Source organism: Mya arenaria, chromosome 2, assembly GCF_026914265.1.
Source record: "Mya arenaria isolate MELC-2E11 chromosome 2, ASM2691426v1".
In the NCBI taxonomy this organism is placed as follows: domain Eukaryota; kingdom Metazoa; phylum Mollusca; class Bivalvia; order Myida; family Myidae; genus Mya; species Mya arenaria.
Genome location: NC_069123.1, coordinates 51,866,081 through 51,879,464, shown reverse-complemented (window position 1 = coordinate 51,879,464; position 13,384 = coordinate 51,866,081). Strand labels below are relative to the sequence as shown.

The 13,384-nt window shown below is 38.9% G+C and overlaps 2 protein-coding genes across 3 annotated transcripts; one reads left to right on the top strand and one right to left on the bottom strand.

The window, feature by feature from the left end:
- Nucleotides 1-3,383: 3,383 nt before the first annotated feature.
- On the top strand, nt 3,384-4,569 carry LOC128216979 (uncharacterized). Of its 2 annotated transcripts, none has more exons than XM_052923747.1 (2): nt 3,384-3,512; nt 3,878-4,569. In XM_052923747.1, the coding sequence occupies exons 1-2, from the start codon at nt 3,502-3,504 to the stop codon at nt 4,521-4,523; spliced, it is 657 nt and encodes a 218-aa protein (XP_052779707.1). In that variant the 5' UTR covers nt 3,384-3,501; the 3' UTR covers nt 4,524-4,569. The 2 variants fall into 2 exon arrangements, with proteins under 2 accessions (XP_052779707.1, XP_052779716.1); XM_052923756.1 differs by lacking the exon at nt 3,384-3,512 and adding an exon at nt 3,589-3,754.
- Nucleotides 4,570-8,119: 3,550 nt separating this feature from the next.
- LOC128216968 (bis(5'-adenosyl)-triphosphatase ENPP4-like) lies at nt 8,120-13,005 on the bottom strand. Its single transcript, XM_052923736.1, has 3 exons — nt 12,325-13,005; nt 10,181-10,914; nt 8,120-9,893 (listed from the first exon to the last, which is right to left on the bottom strand). Exons 1-3 carry the CDS (start codon nt 12,557-12,559, stop codon nt 9,564-9,566), a joined length of 1,299 nt encoding a protein of 432 aa, XP_052779696.1. The 5' UTR covers nt 12,560-13,005; the 3' UTR covers nt 8,120-9,563.
- Nucleotides 13,006-13,384: the final 379 nt, after the last annotated feature.

The window sequence follows — 13,384 nt, the reverse complement described above, 5'->3', positions numbered from 1 at the left end:
AAACAGTGGATCACATTATTGGCTGTATGCATATACTAAGTACTAGATACAGTACGAGTTTTTAGCTCCACTGGCCAAAGGCCATGGAGCTTATGTCGTCACAGATTGTCCGTCGTGAGTGCGTGCGTGTGTGCGTGCGTGCGTAAACTTTTACTTTAAACGACATCTCCTCTGAAACTGATAAGCGGATTTTGACAAAACTTCACAGGAATGTTCCTTTGGTGGTCCTTTACCAAAATTGCTCAAATGGTTCCGGTCCATTGCACAATATGGCCACCAGAGCTAAAAATAGCAAAATCTTTAAACGACATCTCCTCTGAAACGGTTCGGCAGATTTTGATGAAACTTGACAGTAATGTTCCTTGGGTGGTCCTTTATTAAAATTGCTCAAATGGTTCTGGTCCATTGCACAATATGGCCGCCACAGCTAAAAATAGCAAAATCTTTAAACGACATCTCCTCTGAAACGGATTGGCAGATTTTGATGAAACTTGACAGAATTGTTCCTTGGGTGGTCCTTAACCAAAATTGCTCAAATGGTTCCGGTCCGCTGCACAACATGGCTGCCAGGGCAAAAAAATAGAAAAACCTTTAAAGAACATCTCAGAAACCGATGATCAGATTTTGATGAAACTTAACAGAAATGTTTCTTGGATGGTCCTTTACCAAAATTGCTCAAATGGTTCCGGTCCATTGCACAATATGGCCGCCAGAGCTAAAAATAGCAAAATCTTTAAACGACATCTCCTCTGAAACGGTTCGGCAGATTTTGATGAAACTTGACAGTAATGTTCCTTGGGTGGTCCTTTATTAAAATTGCTCAAATGGTTCTGGTCCATTGCACAATATGGCCGCCACAGCTAAAAATAGCAAAATCTTTAAACGACATCTCCTCTGAAACGGATAGGCAGATTTTGATGAAACTTGACAGAATTGTTCCTTGGGTGGTCCTTAACCAAAATTGCTCAAATGGTTCCGGTCCGCTGCACAACATGGCTGCCAGGGCAAAAAAATAGAAAAACCTTTAAAGAACATCTTCTCAGAAACCGATGATCAGATTTTGATGAAACTTAACAGAAATGTTCCTTGGATGGTCATTAACCTAAATTTGTTGAATGGTTCCAGTCCACTGCACACCATGGCTGCCAGAGCTAAAAAATAAAAAAAACTTTATACGACTTGTCGTCGAAACCGATGACCTTTTTTCGATAAAACTTGACAGAAATGTTTGTTTGGTGCTCCTTTACTCAAATTGCCCAAATCATTTCGGTCCACTGCACAACATGGCAGCCAGAGCTATTAAAGTAAAAAAATTTTTTAAATAACTTCTCCTCAAAAATTGATGATTGTATTTCTATGAAACTTGACGAAAATGTTCGTTAGGTGGTCTTTGCTTGAACCTTTTGGCCAGTGGAGCACAGGCACTGATGTGCCTCTTGTTCTTCAAAAGTGTCCTCTTACAGATGTAAGAAGCCGTAAATAGAAATATTTTTCTGAACATCTAACAACCGTAAGAAGTCACTTTAAATATCTCTGCTAGGGGGTATAGTCGTGTAAGACCAGGTTGTAAAGTGATATGTTCCTGGTACTGCCGGTTACAGTCGATTGGTATACCCGAACATGCTGATATATCATCCGTTGATACCATTGCAGGTAGCTTCGTTCATGTATGTAAATAAACTAATACTACAGCACTTGAAGTGATGGAGGAAATAAGGAAGTATTATCATACCGTGCAACAGCCTGATAGCATTTGGAGCTAGCATACTAGAAAATGTATGGGCAACAGGTATTGTCACTCGTATCTGCCGCCTGTGCATACTAGTAAATGTATGGGCAACAGGTATTGTCACTCGTATCTGCCGCCTGTGCATACTAGTAAATGTATGGGCAACAGGTATTGTCGTCACTCGTATCTGCCGCCTGTGTCACTATTACTAGTAAATGTATGGGCAACAGGTATTGTCGTCACTCGTATCTGCCGCCTGTGCATAACTAGAAAATGTATGGGCAACAGGTATTGTCACTCGTATATGCCGCCTGTGTCACTATTACTAGTAAATGTATGGGCAACAGGTATTGTCGTCACTCGTATCTGCCGCCTGTGTCACTATTACTAGTAAATGTATGGGCAACAGGTATTGTCGTCACTCGTATCTGCCGCCTGTGTCACTATTACTAGTAAATGTATGGGCAACAGGTGTAGTCGTCACTTGTATCTGCCGCCTGTGTCACTATTACTAGTAAATGTATGGGCAACAGGTATTGTCGTCACTCGTATCTGCCGCCTGTGTCACTATTACTAGTAAATGTATGGGCAACAGGTATTGTCGTCACTCGTATCTGCCGCCTGTGTCACTATTACTAGTAAATGTATGGGCAACAGGTATTGTCGTCACTCGTATCTGCCGCCTGTGTCACTATTACTAGTAAATGTATGGGCAACAGGTATTGTCGTCACTCGTATCTGCCGCCTGTGTCACTATTACTAGTAAATGTATGGGCAACAGGTGTAGTCGTCACTTGTATCTGCCGCCTGTGTCACTATTACTAGTAAATGTATGGGCAACAGGTGTAGTCGTCACTCGTATCTGCCGCCTGTGTCACTATTACTAGTAAATGTATGGGCAACAGGTGTAGTCGTCACTCGTATCTGCCGCCTGTGTCACTATTACTAGTAAATGTATGGGCAACAGGTGTAGTCGTCACTTGTATCTGCCGCCTGTGTCACTATTACTAGTAAATGTATGGGCAACAGGTATTGTCGTCACTCGTATCTGCCGCCTGTGTCACTATTACTAGTAAATGTATGGGCAACAGGTGTAGTCGTCACTTGTATCTGCCGCCTGTGTCACTATTACTAGTAAATGTATGGGCAACAGGTGTAGTCGTCACTCGTATCTGCCGCCTGTGTCACTATTACTAGTAAATGTATGGGCAACAGGTGTAGTCGTCACTCGTATCTGCCGCCTGTGTCACTATTACTAGTAAATGTATGGGCAACAGGTGTAGTCGTCACTCGTATCTGCCGCCTGTGTCACTATTACTAGTAAATGTATGGGCAACAGGTGTAGTCGTCACTTGTATCTGCCGCCTGTGTCACTATTACTAGTAAATGTATGGGCAACAGGTGTAGTCGTCACTCGTATCTGCCGCCTGTGTCACTATTACTAGTAAATGTATGGGCAACAGGTGTAGTCGTCACTCGTATCTGCCGCCTGTGTCACTATTACTAGTAAATGTATGGGCAACAGGTGTAGTCGTCACTTGTATCTGCCGCCTGTGTCACTATTACTAGTAAATGTATGGGCAACAGGTGTAGTCGTCACTCGTATCTGCCGCCTGTGTCACTATTACTAGTAAATGTATGGGCAACAGGTGTAGTCGTCACTCGTATCTGCCGCCTGTGTCACTATTACTAGTAAATGTATGGGCAACAGGTGTAGTCGTCACTCGTATCTGCCGCCTGAAAGTGTCGAGGTTCCCCAAACAGTGGAATAAATGTATCTCTGGTATTGAATACTTATGGAAAACAAAACTTATATGCGTCTTAACTTATATACGCACGCGATCTTATCATGGTCACGCGCTCCGTTCTATACTACAGTATTGGAAAATAAGAGGACCGTGAATACAACGTGTATGCTATTTCAGCCACAATACTTGCTTTAAACCTTCAATCCGGATATAAACTGTGATAGAAATGGTGGTGTATTATTGGCATATTTATACAATGTAACTGCGATTTTTACAGGTATGCTGTTCTCCATGTTATAAAATAGACACAAGCTTTTTGTCTACGACACTTTACCTATCATTCTAAAGCTTATATTCGTGTTGGAACTGAATTATGTAAGTGTTGCTATCCGGTTTGCAGGAGGTACGCCGAGTTACCTATGGCAGGAAATGACGACGACGAGTTCATATTTGTCTCCGCCGACATGTCGGATCCGCAGGCGGTGCCGACGGCCGACGGCGACCCCCTTATCAGCTTCAACGATGACCCCAGAGTTCCAAGTGTTAAAAAGGATGATAACTTAGTAGAGTTTGGGGAATTCACAGGTGCTGATGTGGATGAGACACTGATAGACCCGGAAGTAAGGTCGACCCAGTACGCGTCGGGCCGCTGGTATAACGATGACGACTGCATTCTGGAGGCTGGGTTGCACCAGGATGACGCTCGGGACGAGTGTGCACTGGATAGTTGTTCTCAGACAACCATAAAGAACACTAAGACTGGGATCAAAAACAAATTCAGTATTTTTTCAAAGAAATTTAAAAAGACGGACAACTCGAACGCCAAAAGTGTCGCAATTACTCCGGTCACGACTGACATAAACGGCGTAAACGAGTGTACATCCGGGTCACCTGATCCGGATGATAGTGACGATGATGAATGTGTGCTGAAAAACGGACCGAAGGTTGTCTTCCAAGACGAATCAGGAAAGGGTTTTACTGATCAAGGCCTTATTCTTGACTTTGAATTCGTCGGTGCATCGTTCTCCGACCAGTCTAGTTCATAAGATTATGCACCCTTGTCTTTCAAAAAATAAATATTGTATGTACTTATGTCTTCGTTTTGAATTATGTTTTAACCTTGATTAGTATTCTGTTTAGCAGGTTCGAGTTATTTCCACGAACATAAACGATATGTATGTATTGGTCTGCTCGAGTACAGGATATATAGTTGGTGCCAAGCCCACTGCCGTGCGTGCTTTTGTTGAATCAATAGAAATGCGAAAACAAGGATTTTGTCTTATACTCGTCGTTTCTAAAACCATTGATAGAACATTGCATGAAAACTTGTTTTTTTTATAAGAAAGTTCGCTTTATTGAAAATTTATATAGAAAATTTTATATGACTTGTTTTCAAGTATGATTTTTTTTGTGATCATAGAAATTCCAACATCTTATTTTTTTATATGAAGCAGTGAATGTGATTACTGTAAATACAAATAGAACATGTAATTAAGTACATAGATATTATTTTGGAATTTGTAGTACAGTACAGTTATGTAATAAGAAGTATCACTCCGTAACAAAATGCGGTCAATAAAAAAATGTACACTATATATACTGAATAATAATAATAATAATAATAATAATAATAATAATAGTAATGCTACTGGTACTAAGATTGGACTGTCGCTGTTGTTCGGTTGTTATTTCTGGTCTGGTTCTTTGTATGTTTACGAAGGTCATATACCTTTTGTCATTGAAGTTTTGCTGCTGTGGAGGGTATTTGTTTTAGGTATGCAGTAGTTGTTGCTGGTGCTTCTGATGTTGTTCACCTGGATTGCTAATAGTGTAATACATGCAGACTTCGGTTCGTGTGCATTGTACGTTGACTTTGGCTTATCTGCGGAGTGTACGGTGGAAGGTGCTGGGTGACAACACAGCTGAAACATGGAAGGATGATCCAGAGACCGGTCGATAATGAAACTTCAATATGGTAATGGTTTCGTACGTGTCTTCCCATAAGGCTAGCGAACAAATGCATGACAGGTAAACATGGGGCGAGTGGTTGTGCGGCGGACATCTTGCGGCGGAGCTGATCCTCCCTGAGCACGGCGATGATCCGCTCCTGGTATATTTCCTGTCGTCTCCGCTCTTGGTCCATACAACATATGATACACAACGTTCTTAAATAGGAATAGCATGTTTAATATAATTAACACAATAAAAATAAGATAAAAATGCAAGTAGGTACCATGTCTTAAAAAAAATAATATGTAACTGTATCGAAAAAAAAATCTTCCTAAACGTAGACCCCAAATATTTTGTTAACATATACATCTACAGCATGCGTCGTCTGAGTCACACTTGACTTTTATACGAAGGGTGATAACAGGTCAAGAAAAAGTAGTAGTGATAGGAAAGTTTAGAGTTAGAGGATAGTTAAAGGAGTAAAACGGTGGCCACGGCTGGCACAGTCTACTCAGAGCTGAATCCTAACATTACATGAAAATGGTAGACAGCCCCTGCATGAATTATACGAAGTCCGGGGCTTCAACGACCTCGGATGATAGCTTGTTACACACAGTGTTGATCCTTGGGAAGAATAAGGACTTGTATGGCATAGCTGTAGATATCTGTGTATACCTCATGGCGTTGAGGACTTTGTAGAGCGAATGTCGGGAGTACAACAGCTTTCAACCGAGATATAGATCAGGCTGGTACATCATGGTAAACTGGGCTTTGTTCCTACGTATTCCCAGCGACTCCCAAACAAGGTTTTCCAGTATGGATGCCACACAGCTTGTGTTTTGATATTTGTTTGTCAAATGAGTTCTATAGCTTGCGTTCTTCAGAAACCAGGATCTTTCTGTTGTAAAACCTAGAACAAACTATATCAAAACTACATTTGCCTATAACGCAATGAAAATTTGGAATTCTCTTCCTACATACATTAAATGTCAAGATAAGCTACCAGCTTTTAAACGTGCATTAAAAGGCTACTTATTGGCAGAATAATATTATCACTTATGAAAATAAATCTTGACACTTTATTTAATTTACATTATAATAAATAGTTCATTGTTTACATGAATTGTGTTAATGTACGTATATGACATTCTTGCAACAACTTGCAATGGATACTACCAAATGTGTAAATGTTGAAAATATATTAATTGAATGTGGTTTTATAGAATATATCTACATTATTTACATGATGAAATTATTGTAATTTATAATCATCATATTAAACTGAGTTGTGTTTGTCGAAGAAATGTTGAATACATGTATAATTATGTTGAATTACATGAGAAAAGTATGATAGTGATAGTGTAATTGCATGATTTGTATGTTGCCTAATATGTAAGTTAGTATATGTGTTTTTGTAATACTTTTTGTGTGAAGGCCATGCTGGAAATAATTAAGTAGTATGTCTGTAATGATTGTACACTTGGTATGTAACCTTCGTTAAATAAAGTTGTTATTATTATTATTATTATTATTATTATATACCTCGCTGCTTTTCTCTGCACCGTTTGAAATCTCCAAGTTTGAGTTTTGGTATAGTGGTTCCAGACTGTGGAACAATACTCAGCATGTGGCCGCACTAGAGCTGTGTAGCCACGGGCTTCGGTTTCTTTGCTTGAAATGTGGAGGTTGTGCATCAGATACAAGAACACATATTTCACGTCGGCCATACATAAATCAGGAAGCATTATGTTGAGCTCACCCTCTTTTTTGTTTACAATAAACACGAGGAAGTATTTATATATCAGCAAACTTACAAGTTATGAATATTACGCGGGTGAAACGCATTCATGCACTATTGCAACGTCGGCAGACATACATAACATACTGTTACTACATTTGCAAAGCCATGGTCATCAGGGAAGTATAAGTTCAATACATGTATATGATATGAAGTAATGGAATTAGTGTTATCTTCTGTTGTTTTTGAATGTAATTTATTAAATAACCAGAGAATCAAGCCCAGTATCAGATTGTTCCGGTAAGCTTAGTGCGACCTATTGATTTGGTATTAAAACTTTTGACTTTATTTCATTAATAACTTTAATTACGTCATACGCCGGGTATTGTTTTATCTGTTATACTTAAAGATATCACAAGCTTTGTTAAAAAGGTTTAAATCATAACTAGGTTATAAACTACGTCAACATTTTCCCTATATAATATATATTCTATAATAAATCGACCGATTGTCACGCAAAATAGCATTGATTTCTAGTGTTTCATGACCCCAACACCAGGCATGGGATGAAAGTTCCACTTCTGTACTAAACATTAAACAACATTTAAAATACGTGTCTTATAAAAAAAAAGAGACTGGTTGAACGTAAGCGCTCTATATTTTTGATAAAGTTGCACAATCCCGCTTTTGAGTACTAAGAATGTGGTGAAAATGAAAACATCAAGAAGTAGAGAGAGAGAGAGAGGGAGGGAGGGAGAGAGAGGTGCGTGTTTCTGATCGGAAGTTATCAAAAGAGATTTGATCAGAATTGCAAATTCGGAAAATGCGGCGGATATATACCCGACAGACCGCTAGGTAAAAAGGAATTGAGGATTCTGACAAAGATAAACATCCGAAATTATTAGCCGATGGGCTTAGTCGAGGAATTACTATTTCAAAAAGACAATACTTGGGTTGAGCAAATAACCAGTTATATAATGCATAAAATCGGGTTAAACATACAATTGTTAACAAAGGGCAGTAACCGTTACCTATCATGGTCATATAACTATTTTAGTGCCATTAAACATTAAATAATTTCTCATTAAACACATATTTTACATAAAATTTCAAATTTGGAACGCGCGGATATTACAAATATATAGTGCAATGACATGGCAGTTACAGTGTAGCAAGTAATTAATAAAATACATATTTGCATTCAACAAAGACTTATGATAAGTAATTATCATATGGCAATAAAAACTGGAAACAACATTCATGTTTTCACTATGCATTTTCCAAAATAAACAATTCCGCAAAAATGACAGTCCTCAATAAACAACTTTGGGAATTTCGGTAAATTTCGATAACTGTTAAGAAGCATATCTTTAGAAGATATTTGGTTAATGATTACTTCAACACAAACCCCCAAGAGATAGATTGTGAATGGATGAACATGTAGGAAGAATTGGTATGAAAATTAACCATTATGAGATACAATAATGGTGCCGGCATTCCAAATGTCAACACCGAGGAGATTTTATATTACAATATTAATCGCGAGGAAAACGGTTAAATGTGTCCGTAACAGTGTAAGCTTACACATACGCTTAAGGTCCAATGCGACTTAATTTAACCAGAACCGATAGCTAGTACAATGTATTTATTTATAGATAAATGAGTGTTGTTTCCATATGATAATAAAATAAAACTGCATTAAACGACAAAATAATACATATCTGAATAAAAGGTAAACCCTGCTGGAGTTCAAAAGAAAAACATTTCACTAAACTTGCACAGTTCTCATTCTAGGAATTCCTTTTCATATCCTTAGCACTTCCTGCACACAAAATATAGCCATGGAAACATATATGAGAGAAACCGACAGCACTGTTTGAGATCTAACAGAAGCGGCCTGAGACACTGGAAGGGTTACAAAGTCGCTCGTGTGTTCAATGGTTCCGTTGTTTGGGGCTGGTCGCGCCCCGAGCAGACGACACACCGTCGGGTAAATGTCCACCGAGTTGAATGGCCGAGTCTCGTACCCTGACCGGATGTCTGGGCCCCGAGCGTAGAAGATGGGCTTCATGGACATCAACCTGTCGGCATTCCAAATGTCAACACCGAGGAGATTTTATATTACAATATTAATCGCGAGGAAAACGGTTAAATGTGTCCGTAACAGTGTAAGCTTACACATACGCTTAAGGTCCAATGCGACTTAATTTAACCAGAACCGATAGCTAGTACAATGTATTTATTTATAGATAAATGAGTGTTGTTTCCATATGATAATAAAATAAAACTGCATTAAACGACAAAATAATACATATCTGAATAAAAGGTAAACCCTGCTGGAGTTCAAAAGAAAAACATTTCACTAAACTTGCACAGTTCTCATTCTAGGAATTCCTTTTCATATCCTTAGCACTTCCTGCACACAAAATATAGCCATGGAAACATATATGAGAGAAACCGACAGCACTGTTTGAGATCTAACAGAAGCGGCCTGAGACACTGGAAGGGTTACAAAGTCGCTCGTGTGTTCAATGGTTCCGTTGTTTGGGGCTGGTCGCGCCCCGAGCAGACGACACACCGTCGGGTAAATGTCCACCGAGTTGAATGGCCGAGTCTCGTACCCTGACCGGATGTCTGGGCCCCGAGCGTAGAAGATGGGCTTCATGGACATCAACCTGTTGTCATAGCCGTGACCTCCCTTGCCGTTGTACGTGTACGCACTCGCATTCTAAAAAAAATCACCGTATATTTTAAATATACAAATAGTGTTTTAATAAAAACATTTAACAGTTTGAAGAGATAGTAAGATTTTGCGCGCTTGTCTAATTTGTTATCGTCTCGTTACGATTGCATGTGTGTTTTTGAACGACAATGATCGACTCAGCAGAAGTCGTCATTGAATAAACAACAGATTCATAAGGATTATGAAGCTGGATAAATCTCCATAGAAATTTAATTTTATCGCAATTATTTTTTTAGAAGTTTACAACTGACAAATCTTTCTAGTCGCCACACCATTATAATGCTCCAATGCTCGTCCGCCACGGCCACAATATCCAGAATACGTTCGTTGTTTTTATAGTACCAAAATTCCGGAACTTCTTCCCGTCGATAGACCTTCAGATGCGGTGCCGACGAAAGGTTCGCTATCACTTCCTCCAACATACCGTCAGCCACCCTGATGTTGGCCACCGGCCCCATGGATGGCACCTGCTCCATGGCGGCATTGTCTACGTACGCCAGGAGGTCGATGGTTTTATCGTGGCTTATCTCAGTCATCCCGTGATCGCTGGTGACTAATACGTTAACGTTTGCCCATAGACTTGCGTTCGTGAAACTTTCGACTATGTATCCTAGTATGGCGTCCATCTCTTCCACTTTAGTCAAAACTTCCGTCGAGTCCGGGCCGTACATATGACCCGTGTGGTCCGGCTCGTGGAAGTACAGCATTGCGAAGTCGATGTTGTACGAGTCGTTAGCCAACCACTGCACCACAGTGTCAACGCGAGAATAAAAGTTCACAGACTCGTTGTACGGAAAGTAGATGTTCGGCCTGAGGCCCCTGATCTCCGCCTCGCTGCCCGGCCAGTAGTACACAGCGCTCCTAAGGTCAGACCTTTGCACGGTGGCCCAAAGCGGTTCCCCACCGTCCCACCAGAATGACTCCTTGCTGGACATAGTGAAGTGTTTCTGGGTGACGGGGTCATACATGCTGTTGGCGATGATGCCGTGACTCTCCTCAAACAGGCCTGTAATGTGGAGTATGGGGGTCAGTGCTAAAACCGGACATTATACTCATAGCAATAAGTATATACTCGGGGTTATATGTAGTTTAATTACTGTAGTCGTATTTTAATTAAGTTGTAAGTATATGTACAGTGATGTGGATGGCTCCATCATATGGTAGCTTCTCTGCTTTCTTTACAAAGCATTTCCTGCATACATGCAGCGCTGTAATATTTCTATTTGAGTTCTTTAACATATGACCCATGACATTGAACCTAGTTTACTTAAGTATATGACTTTATTACGCAAGCCTGTGGTAGATTTGAAATTATTTTTAAAGGAACTAGTCTACAATTACTCTATTGAACAATGTAAAACCGGAAAGTAGAAATAGGGAAGTTAAATGTTTGATGCCGAGCTATATACATACACTACTGTCGTGTCCATCCTATGTGACTTGTTTGTGATGAACATTGATTAAAACATCCACATGCTTAAATGTGATATTACACAAACGTTTTGGGGTGAATACGGAGCCTTATCTAACACATTGACCGGAGTTTGCTTAAGAGATTACTCATACAAATCTATAACGCTTTGTGAGTTATTGGCAAACAAAGAAATGTATGAATATAGCTATGATCTGAATTTTCTTATTATTTTAGCAAAAAACTGTTGAATCAAACTGTGAAGGGAATATACCAAGATGTACCATGTTTGTCCAATATCGTCTAACTTCTAAACATAGAGGAAACAATAGCAACAAGAGAAAAAATACCTTAAATATAACATGTTAACCATTTCGAAAATATATTGTTTTAATAGCAGTGATCTCTTATATCTATATATGTACATTGTTATGCTGGTATATCTGAATAAAATATCCACAAAAAATACCCTCAGCCATAAGATATTTTCTTTTAAGCTTGTATTTTTCAATGTTATTTTTACCTTTACTTTAAAAAACAACAACTATTTTCCTCTAGGTGGCTGCGCATTATCTTTCTCATTTTTTCATCACTGCCTTTGTATAAATCAGTCCCAAGTTGTAACTGTTTTAACCCAAAAAAAATGCTCATGTTTTATGAACTGATTTATATTATATGTATTGAAACTTTACGCTTTCTTTTTTATGACAACATTGTTCACTCATTGTGTGTACGAGTGTCAATTAAGGCAAATCATCAGAAACCAAAACAGTAAAGCTCTTATTTGAACTTGTAATAATGTTTAAGAATTGAAACACGAATTTTGTTCACATTTCACAAGATTTGTTTTATATCTGACCCCATACCATGTGAATGCGTCCCTTAAAGCAACAAAATAAACAAATAAAGTTAATAGTGTGCACGTTCGATTTTAACAATAAAACATGGCATCAGACAATGTACATAAACACATTCTCATTCCATAATGCGACGCCAGTAGCGTACCTGTTGCGATAGAGTAGTGGCATGGGAACGTTTTCGTGATAAACGTGTTGTTGATGTACTTTGCCCTGGTTCCCTTGGCGGCAAAATCGTCGAAATTTGGAGTGTTTGCTTTCTGAATGTAATCCCAACGAAATCCGTCCATGGAAATCACCAACACTTTGTTGCTGGACTCAACATGAAGAAATCCACACAGGAAAATATTTAAAAAGACGAGACACATGGAATGTACACTCATTGCTGACACTGCAAAAGTGAGCACTTCTTGAACAATACCAGTTTGCTACTTGTAAACGGCTAGTAAATGGCTAGGTCCAAATATATGTTCATGAAAATTGCGTTTATTTACACGAGCTCCGTCTGTTTATTCAGCAGACAAATTTCTTCTTTTATATTCTGAAAATTTTCGACGATATTTCCATCGACTACTAGAATGTATACACTAGCATTGATTCCAACGAAGTTTAACGGTAAATTGTCACGGAAGTTGAACGATATTTATAACATAATCATGTTGTTTGGTTATAACAAGTCGGATAAAATATGGGAGTACGGTAAATGATTACACTATTTTACTGTCTCCCTTTATTATCTTAGTTGACACTGATTAAACACTGTAAGTCCTGTTGATAATATATATATAGAGAGAGAGAGATATAACATTCGATGTACTTAAGATTACTTCTTTACCCAGTAACTGAACTATGGCCTAATTGAAGTACATCTCAACTTGGTAGTGAACCTCCGCTACTTCCTACATATCTACAGCTGCAAATGCTTCTTACTGTACACAACAACACAAGTATTTTCACAACCTAGCAAATACGCCGTTGTTATGTATAATGTATGATGTTTTTCGAAAATGCATATGTATGTTCAAAACCATGTGACGTAGATATCATTTAAATGGCCATCTTTATATATTATAAAGATAAATTTGTTTCCCATTATCCTGCATAGTGTTGAGTGTTTATGTATTGAAGTCTAAAAACTATGGCTTATTAACGAGGCAAAGAATTACAATGTGAAAATACACGGCTGTAGCGCCACGTAGCATCAGAGG